Consider the following 24,457-nt stretch of genomic DNA (forward strand, 5'->3'; position numbering starts at 1 on the left):
AATGTATACATGTCTTGTTGTTATTAATTTAGTAATCATTCCTATTCTACCACCAATGTAAATAGATTTTAGGAGTTAAAAAAATAATTGCTTAATCTAATAGGTATAATGGCACTTAATGGCAAACTTATAAATAAATATTAAATAATTTATGTCAACGGTAGTCGCTAAGGACTAAGGATCAATATTAATTTATTTTTTAAACAAATGGACTTTTATATGATACCTATATAGTATACATGTTTTAAAATTTACCCTCACGATATTCCTAATAACAAATTATTTTACGAATATAAAATATTTTCATTAAAATCAATATTCAATTTTCGTTTATGAACAACAATTATTATTGTATATTACTGTAAAAAATATAACCCCAAAATTTAAAAATATCCTGATCGTCCAAATTCGAATAAGGAACTTATAGCATTAAGAAGACAAAAGTATATGACATTTTTAAATCGTCAAGTTCTTTTTGTTTATTATATTTATATATTATTATTAATAATAATAATAATAAATAATTCCATACTAAAATATTATTTTAAATATTTGTGTTTTTAATGCAGTTGATAAATTATTACGTTGATACTATAATAACACAGATTGTAAGTCATTAATTCTAATATAAATTTAGATCGTGTACCTATAGACAACGTATACCTTTTAATTTCAATTGGAATTTACTTGATCGAAACTTGGATAATAGAACTCTTATCGAACTTGGTGAAGTCTAAAATTTATTCGATAACAAACAATCTCAATAGTTTAACATGCACTTGTGTAAATTGTTTGTAAATTATAATTTGAATTATTTTAATTGAAAAATTCGGTATAATATTGTAATATTATTATACATTGTCCGCCACAAAAAAATCATGGTTTTCAATTGACTATTACTCGATTTTTATATTGTTTATTACTACCTACAGTATAGGTACCGATTTCAAAGTAGTTAGCGATTTGTACCGTTGTGTTATGTTGTTAATACAAATTAATCTCTATCGTGGCGTGGAAAATAGCACACCAAACGTTTCCCGTGAAGCATTATTTCAAAACTGATTTTCACCGTAGACTCCACTCCCCTATACTTTCGATGTGAGACTTATTATGGGAAGATCTATAATCAATCGTGTACGTTAACAATACACGCACCTTACAATATTCGAAGGGAGTTATTGAAATCCATGAAGTTAGCCACATTCCGCACTATATAATTACTATTATATTTAATCATAATTTTAATAACATATAATGATATAATATACAATATACATACATGATTCAATGTTTTTGCGCACGGTAGAGAAAACCTCATGTTATTTATGTTTTAATTCATAAATTAATAACGGTAGAGAGTAGAGACTGTAAATTTTCGCGGAATATTTGTATTATCATTTTCAAAACTCAATTTAAAACTTACATTTGGAGCTGTATGTGCTATTTAAAGACATTTAACTTTTTTGTATTTAAGTAAAACATTTTGAAGGTTATACCATTATTTTAAATATTAAAATTACCTTAGCAAAATTGTCTTTTACCGTCGTTTGAAATTCAAAAGTCTATCACACGCTGTAACATGATATATATATATCATGGTATAATATATTATACATAGAAAAATGACTAAAATACATTACAAGTGCAACGTAGATAATTAAATACATACATAGTCGAATTGATTATAGACATACATAAAAAAGAATTATAAAGTGTCAAATATACATAAATACATTGTTAGTTCGCGTGAATGTGCTATATTATATTTACATTAAAATACATAAGATACAATCGAAATGTTTATTTAATTTGAATAACCATTGAAAACACATTATTTATACTTTGTACGGACTACAACCAGGAGTCGCCTTGAAAAAATATGAGATCTCTGAAGTTTTGTCTGATATTCAAAATGATTGAAAAATAACCGATACTTGTATTATATAATGTATAAGTTAAATGAATGTAATGTTCAATTGTTTTAATATGTTTTCACTGCGTTCGAATTTAAATAATTAATCGTTAAAAAATATATTAATAATTAGAAGAACGGGTAGCATATTATATTATTACCAATCTACACGTGTAAATAAATATCATGAATGAAAAACGGACCTATATATAGGTAATATGTTTGGAGCGAAAATTTAAATTATTACAGATTTATTATTAGCCTAATATGGTATAGGATGTACTTGTAATATTATAATAGCACACAGTTTGATAACATTTCACAGTACTGTAAAAGATTAAACTTATAATTCACATTAACATATAATATACTAAAAACAAAAATAAGTATACCATTATTTATATTGTATTTTCTCGACTATTTCGAGATCTGTATTAAAAATAATATCATATACCAAAATTACTATAATCAATTATCATGATATATTACTAGATAATATAATATATCGATAAAAATAATAGTGTTCGGAAAAATAAACGGGCCCGCAAAATCCTAATGTCGACCGCGATTAGAATTGATGAACATACAGGTATTTGCTGGCTTGTAATAAACACGCTGTGCTCGTCGTCCGGGCGATTTTCGAAATCATCGGCCACGACGGTAAGCGACGATATTCTTAACATGTGTATTTGTCATTTTGTCAATCTAAATCTTAAGACGTGTACACCTGCGCATTTCCTCATAAAAAAAAATGGCTTCTCAATTCATCGATATCAACGCTGACATCCTAGACCGGATCACAGAAATCGAAAACACCTTGATTGAAGCCGACAAGTCCGCCGATGAGTCCACCGACGTGTCCGCCAACAAGTCCGCCGACGTGTTCGCTGACGAATCCGCCGACAAGTCCACTGATTTATTGATTTGCTATGTCGTCGAACATGTGTTGTTGTCGGTGTGTGGACCACCGGCTGGTGGAGACGCGCCGCTTGATGTCGCGCTGCTGCAGAACGTCATCGATACCTCCTGCACACTAGGAACGCCTGCCGTAGTCGACGAAAACGGGCCGTCAGACGATGGCAAACTCGCGGAAGACCTCTGCGTGATCTTGGAGCCGGCCAAAGGTCCGGAAGTCAGAAATAGTTTTGGCGAGATCGTGGGTTAGCTTCGCCTGGATGAGACACCCGCGCCGTCCGCACCGTTTTGCCACAGCGTGGCGGAGCGACAAGCTCTTTGCTTTGTGTCGGGAGCGTACTACAAATACATAATAATATGTTAAAATATTTAATTTCTATTGGCTTTATGTACCAAGGGAAGAAATTGTATTAAATTAAATTTTTGTAATGACGACTCTATAAAAAGAAATTGTATTAAATTAAATTTTTATTATGACGACTCTAAACGTAATTAAATTTTAAAACGTTGTACCTTATTCCTATTGTATTTTAATAAATAATAGAACGTGCGAAATCGTGTTCAAAAAAATATAACGAGCGGAATCGTATTCCTCTCGGTGTAGGTAAATAGGTACCTACCCGGGAATCAACTCGTACGCAGCCAAAATAGGTATAAATGTAATGTAATGACATAGGTATATTATCCTGCTTTCAATAATTATTATTTCCATACACTATGGATGGTGGACCGAATTTATTGCATCAATACATAAATAGGAAAAATCAATTAAAAAACTAATTCCGCCAATAAAATTGGTCGTTTGAGCAAAGGTAATCATTAGGACTGAAGACTATTGAAGCATTTGCATATTTATTTTGCACAGTCATATAAAAAGCAGAGTACGCTTCATGCTTTCACGCAAAGCTGTATAGTTTTGAAATTTTATTTTGCACATATAAATGCATATTTTGAGTTATTTTTGTTTTAAAAGCATATTTTACATTTGTATATACCATTTAATACATGTTGAGACATATTTAACTTAAATAGTTAAATGAATGTTTTCCACGCCAAAGTGTTTTATTTCAAACAATAATTTTATTTATTTTTTATTTTTGTCTTGGTTTTTTATATTAATCAGGTTGAAAATGTACAATATAAACTTCTAAAATTGTTAATTAAATAAATAATAATTTGTAGTAAGTTAAACCTTTCTATTAGCTTAGACTAGGGGCAGAGCCTTCTACGTATTATATATTTCTCAATTTAGGTGTATACTCAAAAAAATATTTATGACTACACCACTGTTCCGCAGTAAATGCTGGATAACGGAGTTTACAGGTTTGGAAAGCCGTACAAATACGCATTTCAGAAAACGGCCGACAACTTCACGACATAATTTTTCGAACACGATAGGTAATTCTTTTTTATTTGTTGTGTTGGTAAAATATAAAGTTGATTATGTATGAGTTATTATTATTTAAAAACCATGCGTTTCCCGCGGCATACCCTGTTTACTGTAATTTTGAACCACACGTGACGACCGCGGTAACTGTCAACGCGCCAGACGTTTGACTGGATATCATAATACGGTGACGGACAACGCCGACAACGTCACCGGCCGTTGATAGTACCGCCACCGCCACCGCCGATGCACGCCACAGTTTTCCGAGCTCACGAACCAGAGGTGCCCACGGACAGACCGCGTGCGGCCGTAGTCACCGCGCAGTGTCGTCGCCGCCACCGTCATGACAGCAGTATCGTCCACGTACTTTTGGTCAATGCTCGTTTTCACGATGGTCCACAACACCAAAGGTGGGTGTCGAATTTAATCCGTTCACAGCACAAAATAATAATATATTTATTGTATGCGATTGCTTATTGGCACAAAAATAGTCCGTTCATATTATAGTAAAACGAATTTAATTAAGCGCGTGAACGACACAAACTACGTTTAGGTATAGGTACTATTACTACTCATCTATTATAGTGAGCAAACATGTGCATTTGAATACTGTATATATTCAGTATTCTAAAATATTTTATTTTAGTACTAATGAAAATTATTTTCTAATAGGTATCACTTAAATGTGCATTGTATTTAATTTGACACTATTTTTAAGATACTCATAAAATTGCTAATTATATATTGAAGGAATACTTAATAATATTACTATTCATAAAGTATTTTTAAGTAGCTGCTAAATTCACATACTTTTGATAAGTATCTGTAATTATGTTTAAATAAATTTAGAAAAAACATCGAAAATATATTCCAAGTGATTAGTATAATAATTATTTTCATGATATATATATTGGAAATACATTTATAATATATCATTAAGGTCTAGTGTTATTATAATGAAAATATATGATGTTAAATTATTATACAGTACACACATTTCGTGAAATTTTTTTAAGGTAAACTTGTGTAATCTTAATAATAAGCGCTTGAAAACATCATTATAAACACTCAAATAAACATTTAAAAAACTTAAATATTAGCAAAAATATTTAATCAAAAAAAAAAAAAAAACTTTCTTTTTACATGAAAAAATTAGGTACTAGACATAATTTGTAACTGTACTAAAAATAATATAATTAAAAACTACAAAAAAATATTGAAACAAAATTATGGAAAGGTTTCTAACTAAAATATCAAAAAAATAAATAAATCTTTATATTATAAAAAAAATCAAACTTCACTTTCGAGACATTTTGCTTTACTGTTTATAGATTTTCCGAGGTATTTTCTGAAAAACCCATAAAAAGTAGAAAACTGGTCAAAAAAGCAAAAACAAATACTTTCAAATTTCATAATTGAACGTGATTCAACATGACATACACTTCCATAGCACTCTACTACATTTTAAGTCAATCCATAAAAATAAGCAAATGCTTTAAGTCCCGAGCCCTGGCTATTATTATTACGTAAATATAGAATATAGTTTATTCTCAATAGTCCCATGTAAGCTAGAAAATTATGGTTTTTTAGATAGTCACAGATAATCACATAAATTACAAAAAGTTTTGAAAAACTTAAAATAAATCTAAAAATCATAAAATTTTAAATGTAAATGTTATACAAATTAAATTAAAATGTATATACAATATTTATATGGAATTAACAAAAATAAAGTCTATAATCAATTATTAAACACCTAAATTTTAAAGATAATTGTAAAAATTAATTGGTACGTTCAGTTTATAATCCATAGAAAGGTGTATTTAAATTAAAAAAAAAATTTTATCGTACACCGTATACTTATCTACTATTTTATAATATTATACCATCTAATATAGTATAATGCTATATATGCATTATATTATAAGCATATAATAAATTATTGTTTTATTTTGTTGTTTTTTATTTTACAATGATTGCTTGTTAGTTTAATAGATACATAAATAGAAGTGACATACATTTTTCTATAGAAGAACAATATTTTTTAATTCCTATAGCTCTTCAAATAGTAAAATCTTACTGGTTTCATACCTATTTAGCAAACTATAAAGATATAACTATACTTAAAAATTGATACTCAAAGTTTTGAATGTTTTGATCATTTTATTTATGAGTTGAAGAGAATATGTTAGTTACGAATATAACTTTTCTGTTTCAATCAACATTAACGTGATATTAATTCGAGTTGTGTGTCACAACATATATCATGTATAATAAATAAATAAAGTTACCTAACTCTTGAAAATATAAAATAATGAACATACCAGGTAAATCTCTCTCGACGGTTGACTACTTAGTTTGATAGAAAGCAGAAAGAAAACTAATGAACAGTAATAAAAATTTAGTGATAAAAGTTTCATATAAAACTTTTTTCGTATTTAAAATTATATGTATATTATAATCTAAGTTTAAAAATCCATAAATAAAATATTTGAATTTTTTTTTATTTGAACATATTTTTATAAAATTTATATTTAATTATGTAATTCAATACACTTTAATAAAATACTCGTGTCTGGTGTACATAGTTATTTTGTACTTCTTTATGTTATATTTATATGTTCAATATAGTTTACTTGACTTCACATTATAAATAAACCTTAGGAATAGGAAATAATAACAATAACAATCATATAGTGCATTTTGTAGATTTAGATGTCTTAATTCATTATAATCAATCAATATTAATTTTACTAAAATGCATACATTATAAATATGTATTGTTTCATTTGATACTGATAAATAATAAAAATATATACAGAATACCCATTTAAAATAATTAGAGTAATAAGTAATTTTTTTTTAATACAAAATAATGTATTTTTTAATTTAGATATAACAAAAAAATTTTATTTTTAATTTAAAATTTTCATTAATCGTTATTTTTAATTAATAGTGCATTTTAATTTACCTGTAATAAAAAATATAACTTATAAAACCCACAATTTTATTTAATTTCCAACGTGTAAAATATTATACTGTAAGATGATTTTGAATACTTCAATGTAATACATTTATTTTTATTTAATATTAAATAATAATTGAAATTCAAGTAAAATAGAAATAATTGTACTTATTATTTATTATTATTATTATTATTATTATTATCTTACTAATAATAATTCAATTTATAATATACCCGATTGACAATAGATAAATATATAATTTATTTTTGTTAAAATAAACATTAAATGGCAAATAACTTGGCCAAAAATTGTTTTTAGAATTTTTCTATTATATCCCTTGTATTTTATATTCAAGAAATATTTATGAAAACGATTTACAGAAAAATGTATTTAAAATATAAATTGGATACTAATATAAATTTATGTGATACAATTGATAACTTGATTATTTTCAACTTAATTTCAACATTAAATTTTTTTTAATCAAATATATGGAAATTTAATTTTTATTTTTAAAATATTACCCTGGAGTAACTCTTATCGAGTACTCTTGAATAAACCTTATTCGTGAATTCACGCAAAGAACATAAATATGTTCAATATGAAATGAAATACTTGACATAAAATCGACTATATTCTCTTTAAAATGTATAATTATTCTTCAACACAAACAACTTATATAACTAAAAAAATAGTAATAGTTATTATAACACTTTTAATATTATTTTAATTTCACGCGTTTAATTTAATACAACCAATGTTAATGAATTAATTAAAGATAAACTAATATTTAAAGATAATATTAAAGAACATTATATATGTTACTATTATGTATCATTATAATATATATATTTATGTATATAAAAACTAAGAATTTAATTACACGTATAATATATTATATATAGTGTTTTCACAAATTCGTATGAATTGTATCTAATATTGCTTCTTCAAATCAAATATATATGTTCATGATTGTACGATATACAAATCACGCCGATGGAAGCTTTGATTATTTGTCCGACATAATAAAAAAAACATATAATAATCATAAAACCCAAACTCTGGCAATGGTCTATATATACTCGTATAACACTATAACGCATAACTATCAAGGAAATTGAAATAAGTGCTGACAAGTTTCATTCATTCCAATTTTATGTCACATAAAACTCTTACTAGATTTTTTCAATTGGATAACATTTTATATTAAAATTTGTATTATATCAATCGATTTATTTCAACAAATTATTAGAAAGCAAATATTTATATTATATTTTATGTAGGTATATATAAGAGCCATAATAACACAAAAAACATCATTCTGGTATAAACTTAACACTGCTAACATAATATTAAATAATAATAAAAAAAAATTATTTATTATTAACAATATTCACCATTTCAGCATACCAATTATTATACGTTTCCAATAAATACAAATTAACATAAAAAGTTATCTTAATTCTTAGTAATCCTGTTGATCTTCTCTTATAGAAATATGTCTTGGTAGTAGGAGTAGTTTTGGACTAGATTTAGATGTATTTGGAGCACTCCTTTTGTTTTATTTAGGTTTTACTGTGCAGTTATTTTTCTCACATGAACCAAAGGAGTAGTTTGAAGCCAGGGTTCTCAGGAATTTTTTGATTTTTGTTTGGGAAGCGGCAGCCAATACTGTGCACTATAATAATGAATATACAAGTTAGTAGCGATATTATCATAGTTGTAAAGAACATTTCATTTGCAGGGTTGAGCTTAGTTTTAATCCTTATTAAAAAGCATGGTATTTTCATCTGCGTTTTTTGCGATGTGAATTTACTAAGTTAATTTTTCGTCTATTAGATATATTTTATAAATAGATATATCCTTAAGCATTTCACTAAGTCATTCTTGAATCGTCTATTGAAATTCTTGGTTATTGATCTATTAGATTTATATATTATCCCAAGATATTAAAATATTAAATACATACCTATATTTTTTCATATAATTAATAGTTTTTAAATTTGTTAATCCATTATTTTGTGACTATATTTTTTATTTTATGCATCTTACATTCAATGTTCCTTTAATTTTGAGACAATTATTATTTGAAGTTTAAAAGTTTTGGATGAATCAAATACTTATAGTTAAAATGTATATTAAAAAAAGCTAAAATTAAAATATTTTGGTATTTAATATTTGCATGTTTGCATGTATAAAAGACTAAAGTATACACATGTGTATATAATTTTCCTAAGTTTAACTTTAATTTTAACTTTGTAAAGATGTCGAATACAAAGTACTTAAATTACAAGTAATTAAAAACTATATAAAAGTTCTCAAGATAAATCAATATAAATGATAAGAATAATAATATTCAACGCTTTTTACAACTAAATATTGCAAGAATCATCATTATTGTTATTCAATTTAGGGTAAAGAACTCCTATAAATATTTGCATTTTGTAAGATACTAATTCATTTCATGGTGTAACAACGTCAAATATTAAATTTTAATTTGCATATTTTTACATATTTCAACGTTTTTGATTTCAAAAAGATGAAAACTCTAATACATTATTTTCTTAATCCATTTTTGTATTAACAAATGTTGTATGATTACTGAAAATAACAAACACTCCAAAACAAATTTTACTTGCTTTTCAAGACTCTGATAATATACATCGAACTTATATTAAATTGAAATTAAAATATCTTTTAAGAAGGTGATTTATTAGTTTTTCGATTTTTAAATTCGAATATTTACCGAACTGTAAGATGTTAAGATATTTTCACTATCTATATATCTCAATTAGTCCTAATTTGACCGTTCTTGGTAAATATTTGTAAAGATATGATCTCAATTCTCAATTAAGCTCCAATTTAGCTAATTATACAAACGAATAATATTCTGATTCCGATTAAATGTGATCGCATCCTAAAAGTTTGTTTAATTATACTCTAATGGAACACTGTTTGTATTTAAATACAACTTAAATAAAAAGGTGTGCAATATTAAAAAAATATTATATAAATTAAGTCTATCTGTAATATATATTTTTTTAAATAAATAAATACAAATATAAATCAAAAAAATATCTAATAACTAAACGGTTTAAATACATAATAATTATTAATAATACATTGTTATATTTGATTCGTTTTAATTTATGAAGTAATAACAAACTAAAATTACTCTAACTGATTTTACTAATCACAACTTTATAGACACGTTATGAATTTACTTATTAATTTTGCATAGAATGCGGGGAATATTCAAAAGTATATGGGTATAATAATTTGTTTAAAATACATTTACAATTTACTGTCCAAGTGCTAAAAGAAAATTAGTAGATACAATATATATATAGCTATTATGTCTTTTTGAAAGATAACATGTATGCACATGTCAACGTCACAAATTGAAATTATGTTAAAATTAATGATAGCGAGCGTTTGAATAAGCAATTTATTTTGACAATATTTTTACTCCGATTACCGTTAGGTGCAAAATTACGTGGATGATATTTCTAAAGAACTATTTAAATGACATAATAATATATTGTACATAAAATATAATATAATAATAATATTTGTGTGTATACACTAACACTAAACCGCTCTGGACAAATCGTGAATTGTGACACACTCGTCTTTTAACGGCGTGTATCAAGAAGTATATTATAGTATTATAATAATAACGTTTCATTAATAAGGGTAACAAGGTGTACCTACGTATACAATGTTAAAAATCGTGTTGAAAGCTTAATATCGTTTAACTAATCAATCATTTGACCTCTCGACGAAGTCGATATAATGTTATAGTCCCTATATACCATCGGTTTTTAAGTGCCAACAACCCGTCATTATAATACACATTTCTTACGTCGGTCTGAATTTCTAATATACATATTTTTTTCTTTTGCCTGTTTTTTTCTGCGAGAGGGTAGCCCGGGCCACTTAGGCCACTAAATTACACGTTTCGAAGTCATGCGAACACCGACGCGTTATTGCGGGGTTGCGCCGCCGACGGCTTTAAAACGGCTATAAAGGTGAAAACTGAAATATTTTCCTTTTTGTTTTTTAACTTTTCGTGGACGTGTCGGGCGATTGTTTGGACGAATCGATAACGTCGTATAATAATAATAGTACTCACCATGGGAGGCAGTATAATATACGATAGAGCGAACTTATATATTTGTATATACATCGAATATCTATATACGAGTGAGTATACAAATCACAATCAGGTCTACTATATTATATACTGTTACATCTGTTTAATTTTTATTCGACCAGCGTGAAATCGTAAATTAGGAAATATATTATATACCTCTATACAAATACGAGTATATGTACTATATTATATACTGTATAGTATTTTGTAAAATAAAAATAATTAATAACAATAGTGTCAATAATATATATTAATTTAGTCTCTTTCGGGCGGTGACGGACAGGTACTAGGTAGAATAGGTAGACCTAACTTTCTTTCTTATTATAATTAAGACGTCCGACTATACGTTCTGCCGACCGGGCTACCAATATAAAATTATTATTTATGTACATTATAAATCAACGCGGGACTGTGTCCTACGCTGATAAGACCCAATGAAAGTGTGAAAGGGATGGCTCTATTTTGTGTGTATATATATATATAATATGTATGCGTATATATAACTTACGTGTGCGTGACTTATCGTTATCAATCGTCGCGTTACGCAACGGTTATTGATGTTATATTCGTCCACCGCCACTGCTGCCGCTACCGCCAAGTGGCCGTTATTATTGTTGCTTCTCTCGACCGAGCGAAATTAAAACATCGCTAATATAGTGACAGCGCGTGGTGGTAACAATATATATATATATATACAATATACATATATCATTGGGTATATGGTTAGTACTTACCTATACGCACTCACGTTTTTCGTGATATACTTCGTCGTTCGTCTTCGTCGTCCGATTCGTAGGTATACAGGGTATCTGTGTTTAAATATAACTACATGCAATAATTTATTTCCTAATAGATTTTGTGTTTTGATCAAAAAAATAAGTTCTCATTTAAAGTATTTTTTTAAAAATGTCTTCATTTTCTTTTCGGTAGCAATGACTTTTTTTAATTTAAATGTGTATTTATACTTCAAAAGTTAATCGGAAAAATTGTAACTTAAAAATGTTTACCTATTTAATATATTTGTTGATAAGCTTAAAGCTATGGTATTAATAACATGGGCAAATTCGATTCTTGAGTATACGAGTACTATTTAAAATATCGAATAAAAACTCTAAATATCATTTTCATTATCCTCGTTGCATCATTCTAACAAATGCGCGTAGAACGCATTGGTAATAATAGGACACATCCAAAAATATTCCTATGGAATCTAAATCCATTGTCTGTATAGATAGAGATAAAAAAAACCAAAAAATTTCATAAATTCAGAAGGCAGAACTTTTTTGTAAAAATGTTGAAGCATAAATATTCAAAAGTTATTATACATATTGAATAAGTAGTTTTCGATTAATATTATACAAGCAGCGTGCATGCGTATACGAGTGAAGTAGTAGATCACTACATTTTGATATATGCTGGGTAAAGTGATCATCCGTTTAAAATGGATTTGCCTTTTTTAGGGCATCATGTCTACTTGTTCCGCATGGAAAAAATATTTTTACTATTTTATACTGTTATTATTTAAAAAAAAAATTAGTAGCTATAACTTATAAAAAAGTTTTTTGTATAACGATCGTTGAGTGACGACGAACAGTTGTTAGTAATATGCGGCAAGAATGAAACATGTATTTTATTAGTGTAATATTGCACATTTGCACAGTGTAATACTAAAAGTATAAGCCCCTACAAGAAGTGTGGCATTTACCACATAATATAACAAACAAATATTATCTCCAAAATATCATAAAAAAATATAAAAACCACTACAATATTTTGAAGTTTTTACACGGTTAAGCCAAAATCGTTTATCCCGGTTTTTTTTTATACATCATATTATGTTCACCCTCGTGTGCATCGCTTCCTATTTTTTTTAAATTTTATCATACACTTTTTGTTCCTTTCAAATTGATTTGGAAAATTAACGCGTAGCCGTTTAAATGGATCACCCAGTACATTGTATGACGATTTATTATTAAACTCGCGTATCTATTGTGTGTAGTAGGTATATAATATGTGAAATAGTGAAACGCGGGTGACCAGTCGCCGCACGTGAACAGACAACGGCCGAATGGCGTGACTGGCCGAATTAAAATATCACGCCGGAGCGGGCCCTGCCTCCTCCCCCCAAAAACTCCCTCGTGCAATACACAAGTTCAGTATTGTGCCACCCGCGTGCGTATTTATTGTCGTATATATATATATATATAATATATACGTAAGTACATAAGTACAAGTATAAGTATATAATATATTATGTATATGTACGAGTGCGGTGTACATGGTGAATTTATTACGGGAAACCGTAGCACGCGAATCGCGCTTAGGCACACAATGCGCAGGAGGTCCGCCAAAAATCCTTAAAAGAAAAAAATCACGGCGAAGGTCCGCACTGCACCCCCACCCAACAACCATCGGCGTAGTCGTTTTTTTTTAAAAAAAAAAAAGAAAGAAAAAAATTGTTCCATTACCATTTTTATTTATATTCTTTCTCACAACACAATAATATTATAATATTAATTATAATAATAGCCTTGCTCTTAATTACAATTTCACTTAATCACATTACATGCGCGCCGATGTGGAGGCGTCGTTTCCAAATCCATTGCATATGCAACTGGGTCACTGAACAATGCGGGCCCCGGCCCCCGATGAATGGCATTCGTGGATGTGGGCATCTCGTTTGAATAAATTTATCGAACAACCCTATTTAAAACGGTGACAACAATAACATTACATAAGACACAATTAAGTTTCGGCGGGAAAGTAATTTTTTGAGACCCAAGACTCAAGACTTAGCAGCGTAGATGTAGGTCTTAGAAAGATAGTAGCTAAGTGACCTAGGATGATAAAAGTCGATAATAAAATGTTCACTATCAATAATAATTTATATTATGTGCATTAGAGTAATATGTACTTATTATTTGATTTTGAAAATTGTTCAGTTATATAAGCACTACACATTAATTGGTTTAAATTTTCATAAAAATAACCCATATAAAATCTTAGCCATACCAACGAGATTAACTATAATATGAGTACTGAAGTAAAGCAAGTTTGACGGACTATACAGTATTAATATTCAAATATATTTAACCAGATTTACTTATAACATTTTTCATAAGTCTATTATTAAAATAAGATAAAAGAAAGTATAAATACAACTTTTTATAATTATATTTGATTTTAATCATTCTGAATACATACAAATTTACAAACTTTCGATAAAACCTTTATTCAAACAATGCCATATACACTGTTGTTTGCTGCAGCCTAAAGCATATTGCATACAAAATATGGTTCTACAAATAAAAAATATTATCATATATATTGCATATAATGTTAAAATGTTACATGGGGTGGGTGTTAAAAAAATTACTACGCCTCAAACAATTTAATAGTTTATGCCACCAATAATAATCTGAGACACCATATATCATCATATAATACTATTGCTACGACGCTTAGTCCTAAACTTTTAATAAGCATATTATTATTATAATATAATATATAATATGGGAATATAACGATAAAACGAAACCAGAAATTGACGTGCCGGTCGAACATTTCTGATTGGAGACACACTGTGATGATGGACCTCGAAAAAGTTTTGAAATCTTACTCTAGTCTCTAATAGCGGGCCGATAAACCGTATGCGCGATTACACACTTACAACAATACACGACATCACACACGATGTCGTTTAATGGCTTTTCGTTACTTTAGGTACCTACGTCACACTTTTTCGTGTTCAATAGTATATTATGTTGAACTTTACAGAAATTTAAGGGATGGGCACAAAGTTACCACAGTTTACGGACTCGCGTGAAACATTTTTAACTATTACTATTTTGCTGAAAAAAAACTATTTACGTATACACATTATACACAGTAAATATTGTCGATGTTTTTTTTTCCAGTTCGTAGTAGGCAGTAGTGCCGACCCTATAGTCCAACTATGACAAATAACATGGATAATTTAAGTGTATGGGTAGTAGACATTTTGGTTTTTGGATTCAAAATTTGTAAAAACCAAGCTTCAAACTACCACGTCTCAAGAGAAACTCGAAAATTTTGAATGTTGAAGCTCAAAAAAATTATAAAGTGAACTTCTGGTGGGTTGGAGTAGATGAGTAGGTATACTAATAATATATAGAAATTGGTCATAGGTATTTTAAATGAAATCGGTGCCACTGGTAGTAAGTATATAGATCAATTAATAATCAAATTTCAAGGCATTGTTTAGGAATAATGGATATAGGTACCTAAATTGTGGGGGATAGACATCACATTTTTCTTTAAGTACCTATCTGACTTACGCTCACATCACTTTTTAAATCCATATGAAAACAAAATTATTAACGATTAAAACTAATTATAACGATTGTTTTATTTGCAGAAATTCTATTCAGCGATACACCAAAATTCAGCGACCGGATGGATAATTTAACAGTAACTGTCGGTCGAGATGCGATCCTCGAGTGCGTCGTAGAATCACTGTCGACATATAAGGCAAGTTCATAAGACTTACAATATTATTATAACTATTATCAATATTATCACTTGAATAAAAAAAATACCATAATAATTTATTTTTAATAGAAGAGTAGCTATTACTTATTTTCATTATATTTGAAATAAATTGTATTTAAATTCTAATACAAATCACAATTTAATGATTATTTATATGATATCAACAATTATTTGAAACATTACACCACAAACTTCTTAAGTCTTATAAGAGAGACTTATTTAGTCTTATCTTTAGTCTTATTCTTATCTCTTATATGTGGCTCCATCGATATTTGTTATGCTCTATAATTGATCCTTATTGAGTTTACCTATATTACTCAATAAGAATATTCAATCAATTATTTAGTGGATCCATACATTTTATTTATAAAAATAAATATATTTACGTTTCTTATATGATTTTTACATTATATATATATATATTATATATATTATATTATACTTTGAAACTACGTATCTGCAATATTCAATGGATGTGCAGTGAATGTGAATACTACCATACTACTGATTATTCGTAATTGAGTGAAAGCTAAAAAACATTTATATTAAGTTCATTGATTAATTAAATTTGATAAATTAGGTTTAAAACGCATTCACACAATGTATTACATTTTTTATTTCAATCACATTTTACGTTTTTAATTTATCACATTGATTTCATCAATTGAACACTTTAACTACAATAGTCAACTAAATTCGGTTTTTTTTTTTATTGGAATTTATGAAAATTTCAACTAATACGTTTATTTGTATATCAACTATTTGTAAATATACGCTCATCATATTTATTATTACTTTTTATTAATTCAATATAATAGGTATAGTTTAGTTTACCTAATATCTTTGTTTAAACATTTTGATATGCCAATATTTTTTATTTTCATGTTTATTTATATGTATATTATAAGCATGTATTTATACTTTAAACTTATAATATAAATCTATTTGACAGTTTATTTGGTGTAGGTATATTATGTATGTCACAAAAACCCCAATTTTTAAGGAAGATAATTTTAATTTATAAAATAAGAATATATCTAATTAATAAAAATTAAAAAAAAAATGTTTAGGGACATTTTGTATTAGTTTAAATTATATTATACCAACATAATTGATGAAAATACATTTATATATTTTATTGACTAACTTATTTCATATAATATATTATTATTACTAAAGAGAATTAACATTTCACGATTATTCACAGAAATTATTATTTACATTCTTATTCAACAGATTTAAATGAAATATATTTTTATTATTTCTTATTTTGAACTTATATTTTAAATTTCATATGCTTAAGCAGAATAATTTAGGTAGTGAAAATATTGATAAACAAAATATTTACAATTAACCCAATATAGTTTATAATGTATAACTTATTATAGTCTAATGTAAAATCATTGAGTAATAAGTAGTATTAATGGTTTGTTAATGATTAGTAGAAAGGCGGTTACTACTTAGAATTTCACCTCTTTAAAGTAAAATGCCTATAAATAATAAAGCTTTGGTTCAATAATCGATAATTCTTCATCAGTGTATACTACTACCCTAAAATATTAAATTAAAAAATATTAGTTTATTTTTTCAATAATGTATGAACCCTAAAAAAATATTGAAAATTTAAATTTCTACTAACAAGTAGTATATTATACCAACTTTCAATTATAAGTGCATTGTTATGCAACAATTTGAAAACCACAAATATTTACTTATAAAATATAAGTAATACCTTACATCACATTAATTAAATTTTTTATTATACGTATCTGTAAACATTTTTTCAAAGAAATGTGTTTCTAAGTGTAATAATTTGATGTATATTATGTATATTGTATATAATATTAATATTAGAACAAATTAACGTAGATAACACACAATTAAATTATAATTTATATATACTTGGATTTAACTTTATTTTCCTTATCTCCTTAAGAGATTAAGGAATTATTGCAGGGTACGTAGTAAAAAAAAATTGTCATTACTATTAAGGTACTCGTCAGTCGTCAGTATCTAACAGTTTAATAGTTAGTAGTTACACTGTAGTAACCTAGTACATAATAATGTTCTGTAAGAAAAAGCGTAAAGAGAAAAAAATACGTTTAATGTTCTCTTGGCAGTCAATAGCATTAGTCGAAAGAAATAAACAGATTACTCTTGGTGTTACTTTATACATGTTTATTATAGTTAATTATACTGATGTAAAATGCAAGACAAATAATAGGTAATGTTAATTTTATTTTTTTCATAAAGATGTATATTTTTTATAAAGGCGAAAGATAGTCACTACTTACTAACCATTACCTATATTTTGTATCTTATATGAAATTAAGGCAATAGTTAAATTAAAAATAACATTCTACAATGATTAGGTATTTGATGGTATAATAAAAAAAATACTAATAGTACTACAAATAAAAGCTTTTTTTGAAAAAAAAAAAATATTGAGGTATAATATGTTAAACAATAATGGATTTAATATTAATTATTATTATTATTTATTTATTATTCAAATAATGTATAATGACTACAATATACACAGTTATATTTATACACGTATCGTATTTTCTTTAATTACAAATGATGATTAGGTATATCGTGTGTTAATAATTGTGGAGTGTAAGTTAAAAACTAACAAATATGATAACTTTATATTTAGTTTAAATGATATGTGCATTAAAATTGTGAATTGTTAAATAATTTATTAATAAATATTATGCAAAAATTTAAAACCATAAAATATTATAATATTATATAAATAAATACTATAATTCATAAAATTTAATATAACCTATGCTAAATTTATAAACAACGCAATAATTACAGCTATCATATTTTACACTGTAAAATATATTGTATTACATTAAGGTCGAATTTGTAGGTGTACAAAAATATGCGGGTTCCACGTATTCATAGTTCTCTACGAAGTTTTTATTTCCGAAAAAGGGTTATTCAAGCGTTATGATTAGGTTAATCTTTGGTATTCATAAATTATGTTTACACTATCCGCATATGCGTGTAAAAAGTTAAAGAACACAGTAAATTAGTTTGCTTAGTGACTATTAAAAGTTGTTTAACGCAAGAAAATTAAAACATATAATTATATAAATTGCATTTTAATTAAACAATAATAATTACTCAGCTCTTAGAAATGTTTAATTCAATACCTAATTTATTTATATTTATATTTAAAATAAAAAATAAAAATATAACATTATAATTTATTTATATGTTTTTATTTGTACAAGGTTTGTCAATATATGCTCTTTTATATTTATTTTAATTTTTACTATCTTTGAAATATATATTTTACTTGGGATTTGGGACGTGTTTGATAAGTAAAATATAAACAATAGCATATACCTACTATGTTATGTTAGTTAAATGTATTATCAAAGCATTCATCTAAATAAAAATGTTTAACCGATGACTATTGCTTGTTATTGGCTTTTGAAAAAATCTCGATGGTCTTAACTTTTGGGTTATTTAATATAACTATATATTATAATATTGTGATCATTTATCACCCAATATACTGACTCATATGACCCGCTCATTTTATTATAAATACTTGCGCGGATATTATTTTGTAACACTATGATATTAAATAATGCAATTTTATGACTCTTTGTCTTAAAACTAAAAATCTATTTGATTCATTCAGCTGCTCAAAGGTGTATTATTTTGTTTTATCTAATGCTTGAAACTCGTTGAACTCTACGGTACATGTACACGGTTGTAAGTTTTGGTGGATGGTTCTAACTTCGTATAAAACTCAACTATATATGATTGTGAATTACCTCACGTGAACCCGTTGTTAGATGCTAAAGTTTGTCTATCTCTTGGGACGATCATTAAAAAAAAAACTGCTTTTATTTCCTCACGTACTTTGATTCAGTTTAAGAGGTAATTAGAAAATCAATTGTACTTATACATTATGTATTTGTATTTTATTGACATTCGTGAGATAAATTAATCTGCGTACATATAGCTAAGGATATTAACTTAAAATAATTTGTGAATTTACCTAATGGGTAAACTTATAGTATTCCTAATATCTCAAGGTATCTATAATGAGACAATTTTGTAAATTAATTTACTTGCTCATAATAGTTTTTATATTAATACTTAATTGTTGTATTAAAATATTATACGAGTATTTAGTTTAAACCAGCAGTCATTAGTATTATCTTTGATAAAACAATTTTTTGAATTTCTTATAATATATTTTCAGACTTACTGAAGTCAAGATTGTCTTGATTGCTATAAAATTGTTTACTTAAAACAAATTTTTTCTGGTAATAATAGAAACTTCACCAAAAGTTCAAAACTTTCAAGTGGATAGCTTTTTGTATTGATTACATCAATATTGATAGTTATAGAAAGGTAATTTTTGATCTCCTTAGTAGTTTTCCTAAGTGTAAAAAAAAACTGCAAATATTATTAAAATAATATAAACATGTGCATTGTGTGACCTTAAATTCGCTTCACCTAAAGCCATTTTATTAGTACCTACGATGATTTATCATTGTTTTCAAATTTATATAATAATAATACACCACTAGTCTGCGCTGAGGTCAGTGAAGCGTGACGAGTGACCATTACCCAGTTTGGGCAATGTATCCTTTCCGGCTATTTTATTCTAAAATTCTATAGCTAAACATATTTTCTTATCCAAATATCACTAAATTACTAAACTATTTAATACAACAAAATAAATATTTAAAGTAGGTACTAATATAAATCAATTTTTTAGTTTGATAGGTACTCAGAAATCGTGTTAAAACGTTTCATGTTATTCAAATCAAAAACAAAAGAAAACGTAAAGTAAACAATACAATATTAATATGTTATTATTTATAACCTACTGGTTACTAATTTGTTAATTATTTTAAGCTGTTAATGGAGTAGTATAGTACTGTATTAGTTATATTCTAATAGTTTATACAAAAGAACATTGGAGTTTTGTTTTCTGTCCGGAGTTCATGAAGACAAAATGTGTCCTTTTTTTCATTTTCAAAGTTGTTTGTTTTATGTTGCTTTTCAAAAAGCCAACAAGTAAACTAAAAATGGTATAGAAAAACAAAAATTAAAGGATTAAACTTTGTGTTTCTATTGTACATAAAAAAAACTGAAATCCTTACACAAGTCACATAAGACCATCAGATGAAAATGTATGTTGTGTTAAGTCCAAAGATAAATACATCACATTGATGTCTTTGGATTATATAGTGCTGTTTAGTCATATGTTAAATATAAAAAAATAAATGTTTGGGAACTCGTTGCTTTATTTTTCTCTAAATCTAAACCCCAACTTACAATATTATACCTTATACAAGGGGTCGCCAACCTTTTCAAACAAATAGATACTACATTCGAAATTTAAAAATATTTCGCATTATCTGATTTTTTTATTAGGCGATCGACCAATAATGGTAAAATTAATTTTTTTATAACGATCGACCTATATTCCTAGAAAATTCGACCAATCGATCGCGATTGACTAGTTGGCGACCCCTGCCTTATATACTACGGTGTACGGTATAACTAGATATTATTATAATATTTTCTTTTATTACAGCATAATGTATCTGCTAATTTTAATTTTACTACTGCTAAAAAGTCTAAATGTAAGTATCTACATAATAATATGATATTAAATTAAATTACTATCATGTTTTTATTTTTTTCATTAAAGTTTTAATATTTTACATACCTAACTAAAGGTAATGGACTAAGGTTGGAATTTTGAATCTTATAAAAAATCATTTTATTTTCACCCACCTAAAATTATATAAAAATAATGTAATTGTTACTTATTTTAACTAATTTTTCATTCTAAACAATGTAGTAAAAAACTTTATCTAATATCTAGGGTCAAACAATGAAGATCGTAAAACAAAACTAAACTTCATTTCATTACCACGTAAGTTTTTAGTACAGCATTTAATTATTTCCTGTAATAAAGACATTTGAATGAAAAAAATACTATAAATGAGTAACTTCGTGAATAAAAAAAACTCTGCATTTGGAAGGGTTGAATATGAATAGGATTACAAAGAGACAAGAGTACACAGCTCTGATTGACAAAATATAATAACAATATAGAAAATGAGAACAACGAAGTGTAAACATGTAGAGATCCAAACGTTAATATTGAATTAAATATTTGTATTTCAATAATAAATGAGAACAGCTCCATAGAGACCAAATATTATTAGTATGTATATAAACATAGCAATCTGTAGTATGTACCGATGTACTGTTTGATTAGAAGGGTCGAAATTAATTTTTTTTTCTGAAATAATTGTGAACAACAATATAAATCTAAAATTATTGTTCGGAAAAATCAGTATGATAAACATTATTGTATTTGAAGATCTTTTATATCTTTTTTATATAATTTTGGTTTTAATATCAATAACGTTATAAACTATTTTTATCCATTTAATATTATTTAATAAAAATATCTAAATATAATTATTTTATTTAAAGTGCAAAAGTTAACTCAAACAATCATACTTAATTATTTAAAATATAACCTGCTACAATAAAAAATACAATATTGTTGGCATCCATAATAGATGATGTTACACTATTCTGAGTTTCTACTATGTGGCGGTGTTACATACAATATATAGCGTGTTAAACAGTTAAATAAAAAATCTATGATGATTGCAATATAAAAAATATTCTGAACAGAGTAATAAATTATTAACCACAGTTAGTTTTATTTCAGCTTAAGAAAAAAAATTTAAACTTGAAATTTAATTTCTCTTCAAAACTTTTAAAGCTTAAAAAGTTATTTATTTAACCTAAAGCAAAAATTTAAATACTCAATTGACATTTTATTATTTTAATTTATAATCAAAATAATACCGTTAATATTTTTTTAAGAAGTCCTGTTGGTTCTTTATTATAATTTTGATTGTTTTTTTTTTTTTTTTTTTTTGTAGACTAAACAACAAAATCTTTGAAATCTTTTACATTTCATTTTATCTCCAACCTACTTAATCAAATATCTATCAGTTATGCGTATTATTTTTATAAAAAAAATTGTGAATAATCTTCATAAGATTCACAATTGTATGTAGGTTTTTTCTAAATATTCAAGGTACTTACTTCAAAATCATGAAAAAATTAATTTCAATCAAATATAATATCCTCTGTTTGTGGTACCTACAAGTTTTTATTTCTTATATCGGTATTCATGTTATTTCTTTAAAATAATTTTATTGTCACAAAAGGTGTTATTCGAAAATTAACATATTATAGCAAATAACCAGTAGAATAGCTTTTTCATTTCCGTTGATAATCTAAAAGTAATCTCATTAAATATTTCGTGTTTATTTGTACTTTTATAGCATACCTACTCTTATTATTAATTAAAAATAAATAAACGAATATAAACATTAATGTTTAATAAAGTATAATTATCATATAATATGTATATATTAAATTATTGTTCGGACACTTAATAAAAAATTGTTAAGTTAAACTTTGATTTGTTTGTTAATTAATTTTTGTATAACCATTAGAGCTTACAAATAATTATTTATATTTTAATTATATTATATACTTTTGTTTCTTGATATTTATTCTATTTCTATGGTTTCAACCTTGTATATGAAAAATACTTTCCCGGTTAAACATTAGGTACTGTATACACATAGAAAGGTAAATTTTCAATTCATCCAAGTCGACCCTTAAAATAATACAAACAAATGGTAATAATAACAGTTTAAATTCGATTACAGTGTAGAACGTGTAGGTATACCGCTTGAATATGTATCCCGAAATGGCTATTACATATCATTGCAATCTTATATATTTTATTACTAAACTAAAGTATAAAAACTCTATGAAGATATTTTTTTGATAATTTTTGAAAACAATTACAAAATATTGAAAAATAAATATACATGAAAAATTAAAAATCTTATTATTTAATATTAAAAAAAAGTTAATAGCTGCTTGGAAAAAGCGTTTTATCATCATTATTTTATAACAAACAACATATTATTATTTTAAATCGATTGAATTGGTATTAAGTACCTACTTCTCTTTTTAGATTCCGCAAACTCTTCTTTGATCAATGAAATTATACTTTTTCGTCATTTAAAAACAACTTAAATATGTTTAAATAATATTCGCTCATTTTTCTTTATGCTATTTACCACACATATTCGGCTTTTGTGTCATCATATAAGTGCGAAAAATGACGTAAATATAAGAATATTAAGGACTCCATATAGACGCCGCCGCGGCCTGAGCAATTAGCGCCTTTCGCGATCTCAAGTAAGTCCGCCTTACTGCCATTGTTCGACGCCTCGTCGTGACATTTTGGACGGAGAAAATGTCAATCGAACTGCACCAAATGTCACAGCCTATTTTTTATTCCATTATGATGTAGGTTTCTCTACCCCACATTATTATTATTATCATTATTATTATTATATTATAATTATCAAATTGTTATCGTATATCCCTTATACGTTAATTGACCATCGTTATAAATACACACGATTTCGGTTCTATTGGATTTCACTAAATCACACCACTCGAGCATTGTTGTCGCAGTTATTCGTGTA

The 24,457-nt window shown here is 26.5% G+C and overlaps 1 protein-coding gene across 2 annotated transcripts in view; it reads left to right on the top strand.

Moving 5' to 3' along the window:
* The first annotated feature begins 4,209 nt into the window (after window positions 1–4,209).
* LOC132921943 (lachesin-like) overlaps window positions 4,210–24,457 on the top strand; it is a 32,744-nt gene continuing 12,496 nt past the window's right edge. The window contains exons 1-2 of one of the 2 annotated variants that reach the window (XM_060985204.1): window positions 4,210–4,624; window positions 15,733–15,845. In XM_060985204.1, coding sequence (XP_060841187.1) covers window positions 4,558–4,624; window positions 15,733–15,845 — 180 coding nt within the window. In that variant the 5' untranslated portion in view covers window positions 4,210–4,557. Of the gene's footprint in view, window positions 4,625–15,343; window positions 15,449–15,732; window positions 15,846–24,457 lie in introns of those variants that run through there. The other variant, XM_060985205.1, reaches the window with a different exon arrangement.

Source organism: Rhopalosiphum padi, chromosome 2 (genome assembly GCF_020882245.1).
Source record: "Rhopalosiphum padi isolate XX-2018 chromosome 2, ASM2088224v1, whole genome shotgun sequence".
Classification (NCBI taxonomy): Eukaryota; Metazoa; Arthropoda; class Insecta; order Hemiptera; family Aphididae; genus Rhopalosiphum; species Rhopalosiphum padi.